The sequence below is a fragment of the Manihot esculenta genome, chromosome 15 (genome assembly GCF_001659605.2).
Source record: "Manihot esculenta cultivar AM560-2 chromosome 15, M.esculenta_v8, whole genome shotgun sequence".
In the NCBI taxonomy this organism is placed as follows: domain Eukaryota; kingdom Viridiplantae; phylum Streptophyta; class Magnoliopsida; order Malpighiales; family Euphorbiaceae; genus Manihot; species Manihot esculenta.
The window spans coordinates 6,627,155-6,650,484 of record NC_035175.2 but is presented as its reverse complement, the minus strand read 5'-3'; the positions used below and the strand labels follow the sequence as shown (position 1 = coordinate 6,650,484).

General features: G+C 33.2%; 4 protein-coding genes and 1 pseudogene across 4 annotated transcripts; 4 read left to right on the top strand and 1 right to left on the bottom strand.

Moving 5' to 3' along the window:
- Positions 1 to 2,167: 2,167 nt before the first annotated feature.
- LOC110601614 lies at positions 2,168 to 3,683 on the top strand. The gene has a single exon (XM_021738808.2). It carries the CDS (start codon positions 2,852 to 2,854, stop codon positions 3,284 to 3,286), a length of 435 nt encoding a protein of 144 aa, XP_021594500.1. The 5' UTR covers positions 2,168 to 2,851; the 3' UTR covers positions 3,287 to 3,683.
- Positions 3,684 to 4,229: 546 nt separating this feature from the next.
- On the top strand, positions 4,230 to 6,479 carry LOC110601615 (cytochrome c oxidase copper chaperone 1). Its single transcript, XM_021738809.2, has 3 exons — positions 4,230 to 4,412; positions 5,402 to 5,574; positions 5,923 to 6,479. Exons 2-3 carry the CDS (start codon positions 5,548 to 5,550, stop codon positions 6,202 to 6,204), a joined length of 309 nt encoding a protein of 102 aa, XP_021594501.2. The 5' UTR covers positions 4,230 to 4,412; positions 5,402 to 5,547; the 3' UTR covers positions 6,205 to 6,479.
- A 656-nt stretch (positions 6,480 to 7,135) lies between these two features.
- On the bottom strand, positions 7,136 to 8,071 carry LOC122721935 (metallothionein-like protein type 3). The gene is made up of 3 exons (XM_043951242.1): positions 7,912 to 8,071; positions 7,682 to 7,729; positions 7,136 to 7,444 (listed from the first exon to the last, which is right to left on the bottom strand). Exons 1-3 carry the CDS (start codon positions 7,959 to 7,961, stop codon positions 7,342 to 7,344), a joined length of 201 nt encoding a protein of 66 aa, XP_043807177.1. The 5' UTR covers positions 7,962 to 8,071; the 3' UTR covers positions 7,136 to 7,341.
- Positions 8,072 to 11,471: 3,400 nt separating this feature from the next.
- Positions 11,472 to 15,694, top strand: LOC110601237 (annotated as a pseudogene).
- A 3,606-nt stretch (positions 15,695 to 19,300) lies between these two features.
- On the top strand, positions 19,301 to 21,454 carry LOC110601184 (E3 ubiquitin-protein ligase RMA3). Its single transcript, XM_021738231.2, has 2 exons — positions 19,301 to 19,532; positions 20,472 to 21,454. The coding sequence occupies exon 2, from the start codon at positions 20,477 to 20,479 to the stop codon at positions 21,257 to 21,259; it is 783 nt and encodes a 260-aa protein (XP_021593923.1). The 5' UTR covers positions 19,301 to 19,532; positions 20,472 to 20,476; the 3' UTR covers positions 21,260 to 21,454.
- The last annotated feature ends 1,876 nt before the right edge of the window (positions 21,455 to 23,330 follow it).

Genomic DNA, 23,330 nt, shown 5'->3' with positions numbered 1-23,330 from the left:
GAAATGAATAATGGAAACAATGACTTTGTACCAGCAAAATCTAACAGCTGTGTTGGATGCCTCATGTCTCCTGTGATGTTTTTTTTGCACTCTTTTTATGAACAATGATTTCCCATTTCTCTTTATGATTGATATAATAATGTGGTTGTCAGGTTGGGTTGGCATACAGCGCAAAGCATTAAAGCAATACAGCTTCAGATATAGTAAAGTATTCCAATCCCACGTTGCAACCCATCATTCCATCCACCATTATCCTCATTTTCATCTCTCTTCACTTTTGACTATCAAATAAATAATTTATTGATAGAGTTATGGTTCACTACTAAAAAATAAATGAAATTTATGGTTGATATAAACATATTAATAAATTAATTATGACTAACCAATCCAAGCTTGATATTCGAGATGGGATCGCTTGCCACCAAAGGAAAGTCGTCCATGGAAAATCAACCATATACGTCCATACCCTTTTCGAATTCAAGACACCAAACTAAAATTTTGGCTAAATTGTTCTTTCTTCAAAAAGGCACCAACAAAAGTTCAAAATATAGTTCCTTATTATTTATTTTAAATGACTAATTGTAAAACGGATTTAAATAATAATAAAAATTACTTATTATATAGATACCTTTTGACTTTTGGAAATTTTTCTTTACAAATTTATAGATAAGTATTTATTAATTATAAAAAAATTTAATGCAAATTAAAAAAAATAGAATAAATTACTAGTCTGATAAGATTTTTTTTGAAGGGGAGAGAACGAAAAAAGGGGAGAGAAAGGAGAAAGGTGAAAGGTGGGAAGAACAGAAAGAGAAAGAGGGAGGAGAGAGACTAGCCTCCTGTAGTCGCACTTTATCGGAATAGATTTTTAGATTTTTGATGACTCTTTTCTTATTTGGATGTTTTAAGAGGCTGGATTTATTTTTTCCTACCTTTGGATAGGGGAGAAGTTATTATTATTATTATTTTTATTTTAATTGTTTGTGCCTCCACACTCTCTCTTGTTGGGATGGCCCTATGAGACTTTTGTTTGTTGGCAGCTCTTTTATTTGGTTTAGTTGTAGGTTTTGGCTTTTATCTGCGAGCGGAGCATTTTGGGAAATTTGTATTTGAGATTTTTTTGATTCTCTTTTGAAAAAGGAGATTTGACTCAATGACAAACTTGCAATTGAGATTTTTTCAATTCTCTTTGGAAAGGACATTTGGCTCAATGAAATTGGCATTTTAAGATCGCATCGCTATTGCCGTTGTTCGACTAAGTTCTGCTTCTAGTATTAGTAATGGAAGTTGTTCTTATGTTGAAAGTCTCTATATTTCATAATTGCATGTGGGTTTACTTAAGTTTTTTTCATTTATTGTGTTTATTTTGTTTGGTGTTGTGATTGCCCTATATCAGTCATATGTGATTGAATGTCTAAATAGTGGTAGTTCATCAAAGCGGTGTCTTTGGATAGATTGTGCTTTGCTTTGATTTCTAGATATATTGTTTTTTTATTCGGTGGTTTGAACTAAGTGCGGTTTTTAATTTTTAGATATATGGTTTTTTTATTCAGTGGTTTGAATTAATTGCAATTATAGTTGATAATATGTTATTTAATTTTAATGGCTTTTAATTTTTTTTATTTTACAAGTCTCTTTTACTCTGCTCTAGATGCTTGGAAATACAATGAATCATTGTATAGTTAAAAAAGGAAAAAGATTAAAGGTAATTGTCCAATAAATAGAGATTCTACTCTTTGATGCCTAAAACAAAAGCACACCGTTGAGTAGACCCATAAGTCCGTGACCCACAAGCGTTAAATTGGGTAGCAGATCAAGCAGAAAAGCATGACATTTTGCGGATAGGTGACGTGATGGTATGCTTTCGAATACGTATCAATTTCCATTTAAAAATTAACTTTTATTATACTATTTATTAAAAAATCATGATAATAATTGTTTCTATTTCAAAAAAATCGTCACAATTGATTAAAAACATACCATAAATAAAAAATAATCATCAAGACCAATTTAGGGCGATAGCAAAATATATATTATTTATGTATATCAATCTAAGATCAGTTCCATTTCCATTCTGTACTCTGCCCTAAAGTTTGAAATGCTGTAAGAAAGCATTGTAGAAAAAATTGAAAATATATATATATCGGATAAGATGAATTAAGATAGGAATAATGACATAAGAAAAATTTCTCCAGAATTTGTATATATTAATTTTAATTTTAAACAAGGAGACCCACAAAATTATGAATTTGTATCCATTAATTAAGCAGAATGACAGCAACCCTTGTGCTTGTATCCAAAATTGAACAAGAATCTCCCTGCTAAAACCCCACTCCAGCCCAGCGTCGATTCGTTTGTTTACTTTTCTTTGCCCCTTCAGTCTTCTTGTGGTTGTTGGATATAAAGCTTTTTTCTTTCTTGGATTTCTCTCTGCGACTGGGCTCTACGCAAAAATTTGAGGTTAGAACTTTCGAGGTTTTTGTAGCTGGAAAAGTGGGCTCTTTCAGTTGGCTAGAAAATTGAAATTTAAGTTGTTTATGTGTGGTTTCGTGTTTAATATGTTCCGATTCTTCATTTAAAGTTATGTTACATTTGGTTACGAAGACCTTTTTGGTGTGTTGTTCAGTGGGTTTTCGTTTTTGGTTTTTTGTATGAATCCTGGGTTAGGATTTTGGTGGGTGATTCCATCTCCTTTCCCTTTCTGATCGCCCATTAACTCGAGATACAATTAGGGTTCTTATCAATTGGGTTCTTATTGACAAAGTACGTTGGCTTTTGTTGTTAAGCTATTTGTACTTGATTTGTGTCGGAAGAAGGGGAAGATAAGAAACTTTATCTTGTGCCTGACCAAATGGGCTCATCTGGGTTCTTTTTGATATGTATGCTTCATTCGTTGATAGCTCTAACATGTGGAGCTCTGATGATGTTTTACACAAATGAGGCGTCTGTGTTTGGCCATGGCATTGAGGTAGCTTCTAAGCTGAAAGGATCAACACCCCATGATCAACTCTTGATCCAAACCTCTGATTCCTTTTCTGGGTTGCTCTTGTTTGCAATTGGTTTCTTGTTGTTCATGGTGGCATTTGTCAAGGATAGAGAATTCCAAAGCTTTTTTGCAAAGGGTTGTGTGCTGATTCACGTTGCAGTGGCTTTCTGGAGAATTTACTTTGAGTGGAAGCTTGAAGATCTGGCTCATGATTTGCCAAGGCAGGTTGTAGGAGATATTGCATTGGCTCTTTCCTGGGTTTTTTTTCTTGTTTACTCATGGAGAGAGAAGTATGATTAGCGACAGCACACAGTTGGCCTTACTGAACTTGATCATGCCCTGCCCTCTGGGGCTTCGTTTGAATAAATTTCAGCTGGAATTAGTGAAGAAAGCTGAGTTTTCACAGGTGGGATCTTTGGCGTTCTGGTGTGCATTGTAGAGTGAAAATATAAATTGGAGGCAAAGGTGGTAAGCATAGATAAGATCCTGGATTTCTGCTGCAAAATCTTGTTTATGAGATCTTTAAAATGGAGGTAAAATGGAGATGGCCAATGAGATCTGCTATTGGCATATTTTCTTTCATTTGAAGCTTTAATTTAGCTAATATCATCAATCTCTGAACTTCCCACTAATTCGATCTTGTCCCTGTATATTTGATGTTGAGAAATGTGAATTCTGAAATTTTATTTTTGCTGCCTTTCTCTTGCTGTTGTAGCCAATTCAAAGAGCCCTTTTTTTACCTTATTATCAATGCTTTGCAGGTTTTCTTTTAATAAATTAATCTGGGATGTTAGACGGCAACTCCAAATCCAATCCTACTTGTATTTGATGTGGAAAATCTTGACTTTTTAATTATATCATTGAATTTGTGCTTTAATAAATAAGTAAATCAACCTAAGCACGCAACTTATACCCAGGAATTCGAAATTCTAGGCGGTGATTCATGCTGTGAGAATATGCGGTTCTCGAAGTAACATAACATCCTCAAAAGGATGTGTGGCCTGAGTTGTTGGAGCGACCTTTTCTAATGAGTTTTTACGTCAACAAAGGCTCCGGAGCTTCATGGAAGATGTGCAGCGCGTTTTTTGTTCCTACTACGGTAGATCAAATAGCTTACTGTGGGCTTTAAATGTATTTCTATTAGAGGTCTTGGGTCTACTATAATTAAAAAGTCATATTTAAATTATAATAATAATAACTATTCTTTTCAAATTGTTAAATATTGGAGGAGATTATGTAATTAACCCTAACCCAAAAGAAAAGGGTATAAACGATGTCATTTTATACACCACGTAAAGCCTCTTCTTTTCTTCAGGTTCTCCAGCCCATAGTTTCTTGATTTCTGGAAACCCAAAAACCCTCCCAGTTCAAAATCAACCCCCCAAAACTCAACCTTGCAGTCTCTGAAACATCCTTTCTCAATCAGGTGAGTTTCTAAGCCTAGGGTTGCTTCTAACCCTTTTTTCTTCTCAGCGGAACATATAGCTTCTTGAGCAATTGTTACATGCAAAAATAACTCGTGTTTGAATTGAACCTTTGAGTGTATTATTTCGATAGTTAGATTTCAATATTGAAGATTCAACTAAAAATTTACAAAATATCTAATGGATAATCAACATGATATGTCCTTTGCAAAATTATCCTCCTTTTCACTTATTCTATTCAAGCTTATGGTCCCTCGCTTCCTTTCTAAAATTTCCAACGGTCTTCCATAATACCGATTATAAGTTCCTCCTCTTTTTTTTTTTTTTTCTTTTTTTTGTTTGAGTTTGATATCCTTATGTTGGACGAAATAGCTATGTTTTAATTGTGTCAAGTTGTTTGATTTCCTATTTTTGTTTAGTTGTTGATATTTGTTGTGATTCAGGAGCGAATTATTGGCATCAATACTGTATTTATGTTTTTTTTTTGTTAACAATTTTGTTTTCTTTAGTTGCATTTTTTTTTCTAGGTTCGCTTTTCTGGAAAATCTTTTTGTTTCTGCGAAATGAATAATGAAAGTTGTTGTGATATATGAAGGGTTAATGCAATTTAGAATGATGAAGTGGGAGATTCTGAGGGAGGAATGCAAATAAAATTACTTCTTATGCTATAGTTCTGTCACTCATGACAAATTAGATTTAGCTAGAAGTGAATTGAACATCCAATGTGTTGGATTTGTTGGTGTAATCTCATTCTCTTCAAAGGTTAAGAATTGCAACTTGATTACACCTTCCTGTGTAGTCCTAAACTTGTTGGTAGTCTCCATTGCTTATTTCTGGCTGTGAAATTTATTGGGAAGAGGTTGAGTAATGATTATTGTTCTCTTAGTAAATACCAAAGGTTAATTATTTTTTATGCAAAAATATTTAAGTAGAATGTTTAATTTGAGTCAACAAGCTTCAATGATGTTCAAGGATAGATATCACTTTTCAGGGCGGTGCACCTTGCTCTTGAACCAGTGATCATATCATTAGTGGCATATGAAGGCACTTGGATCAATGGTCATCTGATTTAACGAATAAGGCCATGCATTTTAAGATATGTACAGCATGATGCAAATTATTTATGCATTTTAAGTTATGCCCAGTATGATGCAAATTATTTTGGTAATCACTTTCATTATTCCTCTACAGTGTTGGTGGATATTTTTGCCCTTCTTAAAGAAAATGTTGATGATATTCATTAATGGGTCCCAACTTGCGCTAAAATGTTTGTTTTAGAATTCCATTAGAAGTGTGATTGCTATGTAGTAGAATAAGTTTGTAATGAGAGATTAATGGATTTCTTATCTATATTCTGGCTAGAGCAGAGATCTATCCGATTTCTTTTATGAATGACTTATTAGATGCTATGCAGCAGAGAAGAGATCTAGCTTCTTCTTCTTCTTCTTCTTCTTCTTCTTCTTCTATTCTTTGATTTGAATTTGATTTTCTTCGTTCTTTCTTGTTCTCCAGAGTCCCTCTTGCAGTGATATCTTTTGGTCCTTTGCGGCAATGGGTGGGCTGCCTTTGCAAAATGCTTCCTCAACCTTTGCTCTGCCAGGATCAGGGCAAAATAAGGGTTCAGCAAACTCAACATCTGTACCAGAATCAAAGCCAAAGAAGAAGATTTGCTGTGCCTGCCCTGAAACCAAGAAGCTGAGAGATGAATGCATTGTGGAGCATGGTGAAACTGCTTGCACAAAATGGATTGATGCTCATCGTCAGTGCCTTCGAGCTGAAGGTTTTAACGTTTGAGATCGATTCAAATGGTTAAGTTGATGACTTATGTATTTTGGGCCCTAGGATACCTGCTTTTTGGGACTATACATACCAAAATAGTTGAGGAATAAAATAAGAAACAGGCTGTTTTTTCTTGATAACTTGTGTTTTGACTTGTGCATTTTATTGAAAATATGAGGCAGTCTTCACAATTCAAAGTAGAAGAGAGCACATGATTTGACTGTAATATTTGGTTGTCTTACTTTTGTGGGTGGTGATCTTCTAATGTATTCTTGAGTTGCCATTGTGCATTGTGCTGCTTTCTAATAATTTTATATATTATTTTTCTTGATTTAAAAACTTGGACATGAGATCAATGGCTCAGCTCAAGCTATTGCATATCTGGAAGGATGACTCCCGTGAGCAGGCGCGTATTTTTGTAACATCTTGATGCGCGTATTTTGTAACATATTGATGTTGTTTCTTATCTGCTCACTTGGAACCATTCATGATTTTGCCATGGACCCATACTGAGAACAACAGCAACAAAGCCGAAATCCCAACTGATATAGAGAACAAATTCTCAAAAATTTAAATTTACTGTTAATTGCCGATACCTATAGTGGCAGGCATCCGATTTCTTGTTTTAGTGTAGAGAGCATATGCATCCAGCTTTCTTCTTTACCTTTAAGTTTATGTGTGGAATTAGTCATTTTTGTGTGGAACTTCATTTAGGGAATCTTCAGGTTCCATATGCAGGGTGCTTCGCTGAGATAACGTTTGTAATTACAACTGTTTGACTTCTATATACTGTTTAACCAGTAAATACATTTAAACAGACAGTGTGCTCTGCTAGTTATTTAGGGACCCTTTATCAATGGAGAAGGATGATTATAAGCTATATATACGAATCAAACTGTTGGGGAACGAAAAGACTAGATAACTGGAAAAGATGATCAGTAGCAGGTTTATACTAATAATAATTCATTAACTGAGCCACACAAAGGCCATACGGTGATATGGCCATTACACGACTGTGCAAGGAAATGAGTATTTCACCCCATTCCCACATGCTTTACAACAGAGACAAGGATTATTTAGCACAATCACATTATTAGCAACTCCCCTGCAGCCTCACACTCACACGACCCTATATGTTTTGCTTTTATAAGTTTAGTGACCACAAGTGCAAGTAGTGCAGGTGCAGCCAGCAGCGCACTTGCACTTGCCGTCGTTCTCGGCGGCAGGAACCTCCATAACAATAGTGGAGACGAAGCTGCAAGAAATGAAACATCCCATTAGTACTGGAATCCAAGTGTAAAACCTAAAATCAAAGTAATCAAGTTCATAACATATTCATAGTAATTATCTTGTTTTGTTATTGTTATAACCAAGCTACTTAACTGTTGAATCAAAATTAACCCTCGTATTGTATCATCTTGAATAAGATATTACAATTCAAGTGATTATATGTTGGGTGAGATTGCTTATTAATTGAATTTGCTTTGCATACCTCTTCTCAGTCTCAACTATGTCAGCAGTGTAGCTGCTGCCCTTCTTCCTGCAAATATCAAAGTGCATAACATCAATAATCAACACACAAGTTGCAGCTAGCAAGGAAACTTCTTCAAGAAATTAAAGTAAACAGGCCTTACACAACCAGGTTTTTAACTAAACCAACTGTAACCCTAATATCTTCTGTAATACTTTGTGCTGCTAAAAGTAGGGTTTGATGATACTTACACGCACTGGCTCTTGTCAGCGCAGTCGCAGTTGCCGCAGGTGCTTGACATGGTGGTGGACTAACGTGAAAAAGAAGCTTTGAAACTTAGAAGGGTTACTGAGTTCTTGTCGCAAATGGCTATATCTTTGCTCTCGGGCATGCATGAATTTATAGAGAAGATCACTGGAGATAGAAGAAGAGAGAGGCGCAAGCAATGAAGGGATGTGGGGTCCATGATGAGATGGGTTGGAAGGACCCACTTAGGCATGAGAGGAGCACACGCCTCTCTAGGAAAAGTCCGAAGGAATCTTGATAATGGAGGTGCTAGGCCATGTATCCTCCTCTCATGTCTATTTCATCTTTTATTTTTTTTCCCAAGAAAATGCATATAGTTTCTTTTCTTTTCCATTTTGAAACAATCCAAGAAGCTTTATTATTTGCAGATAGGAATAATTAGTTAAAAAAAAATATTTGCAGAGACATGAATCTTGTTCTTATTGGTTTAAAATTTAAATATATAAGATTTCTTTTTAATCAAATTAGGTTATGCAAATATATTGTATTAGCTTGTTTGTGTACAATATGTTTATGCTAGAGTACGAAATAATTTATCCATTTATTTGAAAAATGAATTTTAATTCTTTATCTAAATAAAAAATTCCCTTTCCAATGTAATAATATCTATAGAATTGGGGATATATATTTCTTTATATAGAGGCATAAGTAATACTGACCATCCAAGTGTTAAAAGATTCCATTTAGACAGGAGTTTTCTCAAAGATTAGATTCTTATTCTCCATGAGCAAAGTTTTCTCTTTTTCTTTTTTATTTTTTCTAAATTTTTATTTTTAATTTCAATTTAAAAAATGTTAGTAAATATTTATTATTATTTTTAAGATTTTATTAAAATAAATATTTATTAAAAATATTTTATTTTTTAGTGAGTGTGTATATAATTTAGTTTTAATCTTAATGTTATATATTTCTAAGATTTTATTGGGAAATGAAGAACAGCCTTACATAGATGCTTTCAATCTTTCTATCCATGTTCTGCAAGTGGGAATATCAACATATCATGCATGTCTTCTTCTTTGCCTCTCCACTTTCTTTTCTCTTTCTCTACATGTCACAGTCATGATTTATATGATCCAAGGATAAATATTAAAAGAAAAATTCAATAAAATTTCCTTCTCCTCAAATTTTTACATGAGTTTATAAATATTAAATTATTAAATAATTGAAAAATAAAGTTTAAATAATTAGCATTTTCCCATTAACAAAATAACCAATTATGTTGTGGATTCTTTTTTTTTTTTTCTCATTTTTCTCTTATTGATATTAATGGATTCTGAATTTATATTTTAAATATTAAATTTCTAAATTTTTATGCTTATTATTCAAAATATTTTAAATTTAATCGAAATTTAAAAGTATGCTTTTAAACATCTCATGTAAAATTATTTAATTTAATTTAAATTTTCAATTCATGATTGAACCAAAAAATACAATATACTGTTTGATAATAATTATTTGCAATAACAGATTTATTTTGACGGTTATAAATCTATTTTTTAATTTAAATAAAATATAAAACTTTGACGGTTATATTCCTTTCATTTCTCTTAGGCTTAACACTCCTTTTTTCTTTGCCCTGTCCACCATCCTCTTCTTCTTATTTGACAATCTACTCTTCTCTTCCTCCCCTCTCTTAAGCATTTAATGCCCCAAGCTCTTAAAATTCTTTTCTTCTTGGCTTGCAGGTCTGGTCGCAACTCTTTTCTCTCCATTTTCTTCTGCAACTTCTTATAATTGCGTCTTCTTCTTTTTTATTTTCTGTCCTTTTGCATGTTATAGAGAATTAAGATAGTGATAGAGATGTAGATCTTACAGCAACTATTCTCCTGTCTTCGGTCCTTCTGCATGTGATTGATAGAGTTTAAGCTCTTAATCTATTTAAAATTTGATGAGTAGTTTCTTTTAAATTTATTTTGTTGTAATGGATTTGATTGATATTTTTTTATTGTATTTGTGTTATTTTTTTTAAATTTTTATTATATTTTAATTGAATTTGATAATTAAATTTGATTTGATATTTTATTTTACATAATTTATGTACATTGTAATATATTCCCTGTTTAATTGTCCGATATTTGAATATATGCATAGGAGTAAAAATATTATTTTTCATCTCAAAAATCTGTTTAATTTAAATTTTAAAATTGATTCAGAAATAATTTAAAGTGAGGGTATTGAATTTGATATTTAAAATTTTAAAGTTGTTGAATTGTATGACTTTTAAAAGGATTGAACTCTCCGTTTCAAAATAATTAAATTAAATTGAATCAGTTTGATTTAATTTTTTTAATATTTTAATTTAATTTAATTAAATTTATATTATGATAAATATTTATGTGATTTTTCAATAAAAATAAAAAAATTTAAATGAATAGAATGCTGCAATTATAAATAAAATTGAAAGTTAGAAATTTATAGTTTAAAATTAAAATTTTTAACTATAATTATAAAAAACTGCAAAATTGTAGATTTTCTGTGAAATAGGCATAGGCCTTATTTTAATCAAGATTAATTAAATAAATTGTCATATTAATGACGTGATAAAAATTAATTTAACCGAAACGCAAGTGACCAAGTCTAGTCCTTTTGAGAAAAAGAAAAAAACAAAAACTCTCTGGAGTCCAGAACCATCTAAACAGTAGTGGCCGCCACGTGTCCCTCTCCTGGCCTTCCCAAAAACCCTACATCAAGATTTAAATTGAAACCCCAAATCATAGCTTCCTCCAAAACCCCTACAGACGTAAAGCAGTTATTTGCCAAAGGCTCTGCCTCTTCTGTCTCGTTCTCCCCAATGGCAACAGGGATGAAGCTATTAAAAAACGGCAAGTCGTTCCCTGTCCATCTTCTCCGTGGCTCGGTTTCCGGTGTTTCCAGGAGCATACGAATGGAAACCAAGATTGTTGGCGACCCAAGATTGCAGCTACCGGGCCCTATCCCTGCCCAATATTTCCTCGGGAGTCAGCCTAATCTTGGCTCTGTTTATCATGCTCCTCTAAATGGATGCAACACGCTTCTGCTGTCCAGATATCGTGGCTCTATAAAGTACGATGACGATGATATTGAGGATGATTATCCAGGTAGCGAGGAGGATTTTGATGACGTTGACGAGTTTGAGAGTTTTGATCACGACGATGACGATGATGATGTGAATGATTATGACGACGATGATGACAACGATATTGATGTTAGGAAGCGAAATAAATGAATGTAAGATTTGGAATGTGATGAGGAATGACAATGCTAACGATTTTGATTCTAGGAAGCGAAACAAATGAATGTAAGATTTGGAATGCATGAACGCTTGATTTCCGTTTTAGATGGGATGATTATCATTTCTGAAATAATATCGTTTTGTTTTTTCTATTAATTGATAATTTTGTTATGATATGTATGAGAAATTTAAATTTTTGTATTTAGAAATAAATTTTTATTTGGAAGCTAAAAAGCTTGCACATTAATCAAACTAGGCCCAAGGTCCAGGCTCATACAACAAACTCTAGTCTACGCTGGTGCATTCTGAAGAGTGACACCGCCTCCTTGCGGCTCCCATCGTCCAAGAACAGAGGCTGTAAAAACAAGGATCCAATGATGATTACTGCCAATTCTTTGGATCGTATGCCAGAGAAATCACCGTTCTGAAGACCAGGTCAGAAAATTTAGGTACAGAAAACAACAAACTGGGAAGTTTCTCAGGTAATTAATTAATTGCTAAATAGGCAGAAATTCAAAGGGCCGTCTCATACACTTGCAATTTCAAGTGAATGACATCAAACAAATTTCTTTAAAAACATTGTTAGATCATACCATACATAAGCAAATGCCAGGCGTCCATTATCACTTACCTTGTCAACCTGTAATTAATAATATCACAAACTTGAAACATCGCCACTCGGGCAGCAGAGCCTCACCTATAACTCACCAGCACAAACTAGTGTTTCCATAACTTCTGTAGAATTCAGCAAGAGGTAGAATCCACAATATCTTATTGCCATGAAACTCCAGAATTGGCTAGCTCTCTTCATTTGCTTTGTCTCAAATATTTCAGCTATCACCTGCTGTCTTGACAATGAAAGAGCAGCCTTGTTAAGTTTCAAATCCCAACTTGCAGACCCATCAAATCGGTTGTCCTCATGGAACGGCCGAAACTGCTGCACTTGGCATGGGATTCGTTGCTCCAACATGCTCCATGTTGTCTCTGTTGACCTCCGGAACCCCAATCCGACAAGCTTCATAGTTAATATGACTTCTGAACTGGTTTCCAGTTCCAACTCCACATCGTCTGCCCTCATTGGCTCCATCTCTTCTTCTCTTTTCACTCTTGCTCACATCCGTCACCTTGATCTTAGCTTCAACAACTTCCAGTTTTCAAGAATACCTACTAGAATAGCAAACCTTACTCACCTTACTTATCTAAACCTATCAAATTCTATGTTCAGTGATTCCATCACAACACAACTTGCCAACCTTACATCTCTAAGATGGTTGGATCTTTCGTGTTCTTTGCAAGTGCCAGATTTTTCATCCATTTCATATAATTTATCTTCTCAACTGACAGTGCGAGCTGGTGTTGAATATACATACATCCCTGGTGGCTATCTTTCTTCTTCCAATTTGGATTGGTTGAAGGGTCTGCGCAATCTAAGGGGACTATTTTTGAGCGGCGTTGATCTATCAGAGGCTTCCAAGTTCCCTCAATGGGCTAATCCTTTATCAGATCTTTTCAATCTTAGATCGCTTTGGTTATCCAATTGCAAAATTATGGGGAAAGTTCCTGTAAATCAGCTTCTCAACCTCACTCAAATGTATGTGTTGGCAATGGATTTCAACTCTTTTACATCCCAAATTCCTGTTCGGTTAGCGAACATGACCTCTCTTTTAGCCCTTGTTCTCACTGGCTCAAACCTGAAAGGTACGATCCCTTACCTTCCACAACTGCAGGAACTTCATGTGGGTAACACCAATCTTACAATTGATTTGGAATCAATGTTTGCAGTACCATGGCCGCGGCTAAAATTTTTAGACATCAGGTCTTCGCAAGTAATTGGTTCCATTCCACCTTCATTTGCCAACACAACTTCATTGGTCACTTTTATAGCCTATAATTGTTTTATAGAGGGCAACATACCTTCTTCCATGACAAACCTTTCCAGGTTAGAAAGGTTGCATCTTGAATTGAACAGGCTAGTGGGTCAAATTCCAGCGTCAAAATTCTTTAGAGGGAAAAATCCCAGATTCAATTTGTAACATTTCCTCTCTCCAATATCTTGCGTTGTCAAGCAACAATCTCTCTGGAAAATTACCTGACTGCATTACCCATTTCCCCAAACTTCAGGTCTTATATCTTAGTTTGAACTCTTTCACTGGAACAATTCCGTCATTGACTTCCTTCTTTAAGAGCTCCAATCCATATATTGTAGGTCTAGGATATAATAAGCTAACTGTTAAATTAGACCAGCAGCTTTTTTCACCCAGCTTCCAGCCTCAAGTCTTAGACCTAAGTTCGTGTAACATTTCAGGTGAGATACCAGATTTCTTATCCAATCAGACCCAGCTTGCATTCTTATCTTTGGCATATAACAACTTGTCTGGATCAATTCCATCCTGGCTGTTCCATCTACCAAACCTCGGTTGCTTAGATCTCTCTTTTAACAGACTGCAAGGATTTCTGCCACCAACAATTCAGATGAACTTGTTTTTTGGTCCCACAATTTTGAACTTGGCAGGCAATCTTCTTGAAGGCTTAATCCCTTCCCTGCTGGAGAACATAGACGCCATCAATTTGTCCGCAAACAATTTCATAGGCTGCATACCGCCACAGATAGGACTGGGGAATGCAAGATACATATCCTTATCGGGTAATAAACTTACTGGTCAGATACCAGTTTCTTTCTGTCAGGAAAATAATGCAATAATGCTCCTGGATCTGTCCAACAACAGCCTCTCAGGGAGTCTCCCTGGTAGTTTGGGAAACTGTACATCTCTCAGTTTTTTGAACATTGCACACAACAACTTGAGCAGTTCAATTCCTGCTGTTCTAGGAAATGCCAAAAGTCTCAGCAACCTGGACCTAACTGGCAATCATTTTGAAGGTCCTTTTCCAGCTTTTATTCAGAAGCTCCAAAATCTGGTTGTACTGAAAATGGGATGCAATAATTTTGCTGGAAAGATTCCCCATTTCATTGGAGACCTCAAGAACCTCCGCATACTTGTCCTGAAATCCAATTTCTTCAATGAATCAATCCCTCCAGACATAAACAAGCTAGAGAAGCTTCAAATCATGGACTTTTCAGACAACAAACTCTCTGGCACCATTCCTGAGAAACTAGATGGTTTGAAGACATTGATAACTCGACCAATGGATGGGGACCTTCTTGGTTATGTCTTTTCGGCAATGTATGCTGGTGTAGAGCTAAGCATGGGATACAAAGGACTAATATACAGATTTGATGTGGTCAGGACATACCACAGTGGAATAGATATTTCCCTGAATGCTTTAACGGGAAACATTCCTCAAGAAATGACTCTTCTGAGAGGGCTTGCAATGCTTAACCTCTCTCACAATGCTCTTTCTGGGGAGATCCCTAGTGGCATAGGAGATATGAGTGGCTTGCAATCACTGGATCTTAGTTTCAACAAATTGACAGAAGGAATCCCAGAAACCATAAATCTTCTGGACTCCCTTGGCATCATGAACTTGTCGTACAACAATTTGAGTGGCAGGATTCCACCAGGGACGAAGTTTGACACATTGTCTGCGGATGGCTGGACCTATGTAGGGAATGAGTTTTTGTGTGGTTCTCCTCATGCCAAAATAGAATGCAAGATCAACGATGGCTCATCTGATCAAGAACCTGTAAGTGAAGATGATACAAGTGAAAAGTGGCTGTTGATTGGAATTGTGTCAGCTGGCTATGTTGTTGGTTTCTCAGGATATTTTGTGGTTCTGAATTTGTTGAAAGAGCGATGGAGAGAGGGTTACTGGATGGCTATTGATAAGTTGGCATCAAGAATCAGTGTATCCCGTTAGGAAAGAAAAGTATTTATGTACTACCTTTTTTTTTACCAATTTATTATTGTACCAGCAGATGTGATTAGCCCTTAGCTGACAAATGTACCAAAAAGAAAAAGAGCAAAGTTTAAATGAACTGAAATAAAATTAAAAATTAAACTAAAGTATAGTTTAAATTTAATGAATAGCTCATGTGTTGCACAAACAAATTTATCTAGTTTTGATAAATTTTACTGAACATGATATAATGTACTTGCAATGGACCAATGAGCTTTAGCTCAATAATGAAGTAAATGGAGGATGGAGTTGGGGAATTGCGTACGATTGTTAATCAGCAGCAGCAGGAGGAGAATGAACTTCTGATAAAGCAAAATCCAGCAGAAAATTTATCCTCTTCAACATCAAAAGTCTAAGTTTGCGAGTATTTAATGAATTTCACAGGGAAAAGAAATTGTGGGTGTGTTCTGCTAAATTTTCTAGGTATCACAGCACTGACATTTTCCAGGCTGCTCATTTTGCAGAAGGTGTGAGAATGGAAGATTATGATCAGCTTGTAAATGAGCTAGAACAACTACAAAAAGATTGAGAAACTGAAATTGCAGAACTTATTTACTTGAGATTTATTTACATGAGATTGCTAATGCTTACCTGAGTCTTGAGTTGATTAGATAATACAGGACTATTTAGACTCCGTCAGGTGTTTTAACCAATATCGTTTGGTTAAGACGAAATAAGAGAAAAGATAAGCTGAAAGACTAAAAGTCTTATTGAAATTTCTCAAAGATTGAAAAGTGAGTTTCTAATAACAAAGTGAGACTATTTATAATAAAAATAAAACCCTAATATGCAAAATTATGAAAATACCCAAAATATTCAAAAAAAATAATTAAAATGCAAAAGTTAGCCCCGATCCAAGCCTGTCGTAAAATCCAAGGCTAGTTACTCCGTGTCATTCCCTTCCACTTGTAAAGAACTCATCCTCGAGTTGTCATCAGCAGGGTAGTACTGAAATAGATCTGCCACATTAAACGTCTTAGAAATTTTCAATTCATGTGGAAGGTCAAGAACATAGGCATTGTTATTGATCTTCTGAATGATCCGGAATGGACCAATCTTCTTGGCGTCAAGCTTTTTCTGTCCTCCACCACGCTCCTTGCGTAAATACACCATAACTTGATCACCGACATTGAAGGATTTAAAACGCCTATGTTTATCAGCTGTATCTTTATATTTATCATTGGCTTCCGTAAGACATTGTTATACTTGCTTGAGAACATCCACGTGCTGCTTTGCCAAGTTGTTTGCTACAATACTGTTGTAAGCAAATTCCACCTGGTCTTAGAGGATTTCACTCTCCTTTGGACTCATCTTATAATGAGGCAGATTCGGTAATTTTGATCCAGGAATGAGATCAATCTGATGTTGGATATCCCGCGGAGGTGGAAACTTTGATGATTCCTTCACTATCTTAGGAAACTCTTTCAACAGCTCTTTGATGGGTGGTGGTAAAGATGGTGCCTCATCCATTGTACTTTTTTCTCTCACCAATAAAGCCAGTGTGCCCCCAGATTTCTCAACTGCGCCCGATAGCTTATGCACTCCAGTAGAAATAGCAACAACATTCTTCTCTTCCACTTTAGAATATTTCGCAGAACCGGAAAGCAAGATAGTAATCTTCTTTTGATTCCACGTGAACATGTATGAATTCTCCTTCCCTTTATGCAAAGCATCAACATTAAACTGCCAAGGGCGACCTAGCAAAATTCCACAGCAATCCATATCCACAACATCACAATTAACAGGTTCAGTATAAGATTTACCGATCGAGATAGGCACGCTACAGATTCTGTTGACCTCAATTGTCTGTCCTTCCTTAATCCATCCGACTTTGTATGGTGAGGGGTGAGGCTGTGTAGGCAACTGTAATTTTTTTACCAATTGCTTAGCTATCAATTTCTCACAACTATAGCTATCGATAATTAGCCTGCAAATTGCCTCTCCTACTTGACACTTGGTCTGGAAAATCTTCCTTCTTTGCGTCTCATCCTCCTGTTTAGTTGAGCATAAGATTTTCTTTACTACATAGGTGACTGCCTTTCCCTTATTGTCGACTACAAGATTGGCGGCCACAGGATTGGTGACTGGTTGGGGGTGTGCAGTGGCGGCGGGTTGGTGGATTCCCTGCTGCAAGGTCAATTGTCCAATCATCTCCCTCAATTCTGCCAAAGATGCCTCAATCGCAGCAAGTCACGCCTCTTAGTTATCTGTCATGGTCGAACTTCGCTCTGATACCAATTTGATACAGGACTATTTAGACTCCGTCAGGAGTTTTAACCAATATCGTTTGGTTAAGACGAAATAAGAGAAAAGATAGGCTAAAAGACTAAAAGTCTTATTGAAATTCCTCAAAATTGAAAAGTGAGTTTCTAATAGCAAAGTGAGGCTATTTATAATAAAAATAAAACTCTAATATGCAAAATTATGAAAATATCCAAAATATTTAAAAAAAATAATTAAAATACAAAAATTAGTCCCGGTCCAAGTCTGTCGTAAAATTTAAGACTAGTTGCTCCGTGTCATGAGATGATGAACAAGAGCACAAATTGAGAAGAGAGAACATTTGAACAAATTTTGAATCTTTTTGAGTTCCCTTTAATTTTTTCATTGATTTTGATCTTATAAGAATTTATAATCCTTATTCCATACAGGTGTTGTTATTATTTTGTAAAATTTATCTCAAATGTGAAGAAAAATGTTGTTACTCATATGTACTATACATAAATGAATTCTATAGAAAATGTCAAAATGCTTAGAGATATACTAAACATTCAATGGGTAGTGAATTTTTATGCTTAGAGAACCATTCTCAACACCAACATTGTCAAAATTCAGGTGGACTGCAGATTATGTATATGCCTATTGGGGAAAAAAACATAAAATTTTAATTGCAGAACTCCACACTCATACTTTGGTTAGACTATCTCTGTTCTGCTTGGGTTTGATCGGTCGTTGGACCTGTACGTTCCGGGAAGCACATCAAGTCAAACCTTCAATCCCGCAGAAAGTCAACGTTTGCCATCCAACGTGTTTTGATAGGCGTTTCTTCGTCGACGTCCAGTCAGCATAGTTAGCTGAAACAAGGAAAATTCCTAGTTTCCTAGAAGTATGAAGTTGCACCACCTTCCAGATGCTGACGTCACGTACAAGCTTTTTTAATATAATTTTTTTCTTTCTCTCGGCTCTCTTTGTTCAAATGAATTATTTTTTAAAAAATTTAATTTTCAACAAATGGCTGATTATTGAAAAAATAACTTATTTTTCTTATAACAAAAAGAAATGAATAGTTTTACTTTTGAAAAAGTAAAAAGAAAATGATCAATTAAATAAATAAAAATTTTAAAATATTTAAAAACTTAGAAGTTGGTCAGCCTTAATTAGTTGCCCTTCTAGTTTAATTCACTTATTAAAAAGCAAATAGAATATCTCCAATTTTCTGTAGCTCAATTTTGTTTTTGGTGTTGATTTTATTGGTAAAAGTGAGGGATTTTTTTTGTCAAATCCTGAATTATCCAGGAACTTTCTCATGTCTTTCAAATCTATTCAAAGTGAGGAATATGAATATCTTAGTATGTCATTCTCTACTTAAAAATTAATAATTGAATATATTAGTCAGACCAATAGATAAAATAATTTAATTTTATACTCATATTAAGTTTATTCAAAATACATTTATTATCATATTAAATTTTAACGTGTAATTTTAAATAATTTAAATATTTAATAAATTATAAATTTAGTATAAAAGTATGATAGATAAAATTTAAATAGTTTAAATGTCTAAATATATATTTAGTCAATTATTTATTCTTTATAAATAAAAACTCAACAATCTCTTAATATTTAATTTAAATTAATAATAATTTTATTATTTCAATAAAATTTAATGTTTTAATTTTATATTAATCTAATAAAAAATATATTTCAATTAAAATAACTATTATTTATTAATTTATATGAAAAATTAAAATAAATAAAAATTATGCAATTTTCATTTTTTTTATAAATAATATATATTGAATTAAATTAGATAGATTAACTTGTTGTAGTGTATTTGTAATGACTTATGATTGGTGATATATAAAACTCCTTTTCTTAAAAAATAAACTTATTATAGCGTATAAATTTTGACTCATAAAATAATGAGTCATGAAAGGAAAACATGTTAAAAACGTTAATTAAAAATATAGAATTTTTGTTTTTACGAGACGGCACGACGAGTCACCGTTTCTATTAAAGGCAATACAATAGCGTTAAAATTAGAAAAAACGCGGTTGCATAGTTATCTGTGTATTAAAATTATCCAAGAGGTCCGCCGACTTATAATTATATAGATGCAGCCCCCTTCAATTCTTCTCTCCCTGTATTTCTCTTCCATAACTTTCAGGACAACCAGTTCAAGAATCGCCTTTTCATTTTGATTGTACGCTGAACCTAAGTACCTAACCTCTCTGTTCGTTGCCATTCCCTCTTGGTCTGTTTCAGTTTTTTTCAAAATCGGTACGCTTCCTCTCCCTCTACCTATTTCTCCTTTTTATTCTTTTTCTTTTTTTTTTCATTGTGGTTTTGTTTTAGAGAATGCGTTTTCTTTTGTGTATGGTTCGATTTTTCTAAATGGTTTTTGATTGATTTGCTAATCATAATTATTATGGCAATAAATCTGTGGCCTTGCTCTCATTTTTTGAGATGGGCCTCTGTTTTATTTGTTTCCGTAATTTTTTTGGTTGTGCTTAAACCCCAAATGCCTATAAGTTCTTGTGGGTTGCTTGAATTGTACAATATTGTTTGGTTGTGCTTTTGCAATTATGTTTTGATGCTTTTTGTTTTTCTATTTGCTTCCCAAGGAAAAGGATGTTTGAATTTTAATGTTGGGTTCCCCTATAACCATTTTCTTTGTACTGCCTTTCAAAAATGAATTTCCTTTTTTGAATTACCCTTTGTGGTAGTTATTCATGTGGAATACTAGCTGAGGATTTCAGCATTTGTATTTGAGACTGTATGATTCGATTCTGTTTTTGATCATCCATCATTCTTGGGTCAAGGCATCTTTGCCTTATTTGAATTCTTGAATTAACATATTTTTTTTCTTTCAATTGTGGTTGCTTTTATAAGTCTTATTCATCTATGATCATATAGATGCTTAGCACATCGTGTTTTGAGTAGCTGCTCTTTCGCTGTTTGTGTTATTGGACATTTGAACCTATTGGATATTATTGCATTTCCTTTTTCTTTTTGTTTTCTGCGCTCAATGGATTCACAGTGTCCAGTACTGTGTTTATTTTTTCCTTGTTTCCTAATCACGCTAGCAGAGACTAATATGCGCATATATATGTACCTCAATGTGTGTAATGTCCATATGCTTTGATTTGGTCCCCCCTCTATCTCTCTCTCTCGGTATACTTCCATCTGAATACTAAGAAACCTTGAATTTTGGAACAGATAATATGGCTATGGAACCAAGCTTCTACGAGCGTGAGGTACACTTTGAATCTGAAGAAGATGTTACACTTAGGCAGAAATGGAAATCCACAACACCCCCAACAAGCATCTTAGATGATGATGGTGATTGTTTTGATTGCAGCATATGCTTGGACTCGGCACATGATCCTGTTGTCACTCTTTGTGGTCACCTGTATTGCTGGCCATGCATTTACAAGTGGATGCATGTTAAATCTTCTGCTGCAGATGCTGATGAGCAGCATCCGTGCCCTGTTTGTAAGGCTAACATTTCCCCAAATTCTATGGTGCCCCTTTATGGCCGTGGCACATCCCGAACTGATCCAGAATGGAAGAATTTCTCTCCAGATGTAGTCGTACCTTGTAGGCCTCCTCCTGTATTGAATACATTGATTAGTAACACTTGGCAACAGAGCCAGCAACTTCATCCAAACTTCTTTCAGTCACAGCCACAATCCCAGTCCTTTTATCACCAGCGATATTTCCCTAACCCGTATGGAGGATATGGGGCTGTGGCCTCATCAACTCTTGGTGGTGCAGCAATGAGTCAAATTTTTAATCCCATTATTGGAATGTTTGGAGGGATGATATTGACAAGATTTTTTGGGACATCAGACACAAGTTTGTTAGCTTATAATTCCTACCCAAATTCTAACCACCTGATTGGAAGTTATAGAATGAGGAGGCAGGAGATGCAGCTTGAAAAGTCTCTAAATAGGGTGACGATCTTTCTTCTTTGTGGCCTTATTCTGTGTCTTCTCTTGTTCTGATCATATTATTTAGCAGCCTTTGTATATTTGTATAGGGTATTTCAAAGAAGCAATGAAAATATTCACAGGGATATAGATGGAGTAGGAAATTTTAGTGGGAACTCACTTTTCGTGATTTCCCTATGGCATTCTTGTATGTAAATAAATTTTATTCTTTACATAGATATCAAAGTCTCATTGAGTTGTGCTGCTGTACTTGTTGATTTTCCTAGAGTTCTGGCTGGCTGTTTCTTTACCATGGACACTACCACATGGAATGCAACGTATGCAATCTTTCATTCAAGTCAATTCAACTTTTCTCTATTATGCATTAAAAAAGAAAAAAGAAAAAAACAAGTTGGTTTGCTAATTAAGAATTGACGTGCAAGTATTATGTAATTTGACTCGTCAAATTTCTAATATATTTTTAGAAATATCTATCGTATTAATTTATATTTATATTTAAAATTTTAATTTGAATAATCAAATTAAAATTTTTTGATTTATCATAATTATAATTAAAAGAAATAAATTAAATATAAAAAGTTACTAATAAATTATAATACGGTCTTTAAAATCTTTTATATTAATAAAATATACAGTTCATTAATTTAAATTTTATATTAAAAGTAAATTTATTTTATATAATATTAAATAAATATTTATTATAAATAAATTTTATTTATATAAAATATCATATATAAATATTATATATTAAAATATTTTATTAATTAAATATTTTATTAGAAAATATATATAATTTATTATTTATTTTTTCATATGTAATGTAGTACTTGTTATCATGATAAATTTAAAATATTTGAATTTATTATTTAAAATTTAAAACTTTAAATATAAATATAAATTAATACAAACATGTAAAGTTTTTATCCCTTACATACATATATATATATATATATATTTTATAATATCTTCTTCAAAAGGCATTTGGGATTAGATTCAGGAGCTTCAATTTCAAGTAGATAATTTGGAATTCAATGGGAAATTAAAGATTTAGGTTAGATAAATTCATTTGAATTTAGATTTACACATCATGACCCTTTCAATTTCCTCCATTTTTTTTCTTAGAGTGTATATATATATATGAAGTTGTAAAAAATAAAAATCTAAATGAAAAAATAGTTAGAACTTTTTATGTTTAATGATATAATTAATATGATTAGAATATCAGAAGTCATAATCAATTACAAATATGAAATTTTTAATTTTTAATTTTAAAATATTAATTGATCCAATCAAATCATAGAAAAATTTAAAGATATATAAATGCACAGATATGGATATAGATATATAGATGGTCTTTATTTTTATAAAAAAATAAATAAATAAAACATGGGTCTTTTTTATATAATTATTATACATTTATACGATTTTAAAATAATATTTAGTGTTAGGCGGGAGTAGACATTACATTAATTGATTTGTATTAATCTTTTTTTTTTTTTTTGAGTTTCATTGATATAATAATATCTTTTTATATTGAAAAAATAAATTTCTTTTTATCTTAAATGTATCAAAAAATAAAATTACTTAGTATTATTAATAATTTATTAAATATTACTTTAATTTTTGTAATAAAACAATATGAGTAAAAGCGTATTAAATATTAATTATACTTTTAAAACTATTTAAAATAAAAATCAGTTAAATTTTATGCGATAAAATTAATATTATTTATCATATAAATTTCAAATAAATATTGAAAATGCTCTTTCTATCTGAAACTTATTAAGTCTGATTCTATCTTCTTTGCGAAAAATTATATTTACATATTAAAATTTATTTTTGAAACAATTAAATCAAATATTTATTATTTATTATTATTTTAAATAATAACTTAAATTAATTTTGAGCGATCATCAACTTTTTTTTTAAATGAAAATCAAAAATTAAAAAAATAAAATATGAAAATTTTCTAATTTATTCAGATTCACCTACCACTAAATTAAGCATATTTGAGATGTCAGCATAATCAACTTTATCCCTAATCATTTCATGAATTTTTTTTATTTTATTATTAAAAACACTATAATTAATTTCCACCTAAGCAAACTAAAATGGCAATAAATCC

What these genes read in the sequence shown, in the direction of transcription:
- LOC110601614 (XM_021738808.2), top strand. Translation starts at nt 2,852, where the DNA reads ATGGGCTCATCTGGGTTCTTTTTGATATGTATGCTTCATTCGTTGATA.
- LOC110601615 (XM_021738809.2), top strand. Translation starts at nt 5,548, where the DNA reads ATGCCCAGTATGATGCAAATTATTTTG. An exon ending in GTATGATGCAAATTATTTTG is followed by an intron (nt 5,575 to 5,922) that starts GTAATCACTTTC and finishes CTTGTTCTCCAG; the next exon opens with AGTCCCTCTTGCAGTGATAT.
- LOC122721935 (XM_043951242.1), bottom strand. Translation starts at nt 7,961, where the DNA reads ATGTCAAGCACCTGCGGCAACTGCGACTGCGCTGACAAGAGCCAGTGC. An exon ending in GCTGACAAGAGCCAGTGCGT is followed by an intron (nt 7,730 to 7,911) that starts GTAAGTATCATC and finishes TGATATTTGCAG; the next exon opens with GAAGAAGGGCAGCAGCTACA. An exon ending in ATAGTTGAGACTGAGAAGAG is followed by an intron (nt 7,445 to 7,681) that starts GTATGCAAAGCA and finishes CATTTCTTGCAG; the next exon opens with CTTCGTCTCCACTATTGTTA.
- LOC110601184 (XM_021738231.2), top strand. Translation starts at nt 20,477, where the DNA reads ATGGCTATGGAACCAAGCTTCTACGAGCGTGAGGTACACTTTGAATCT.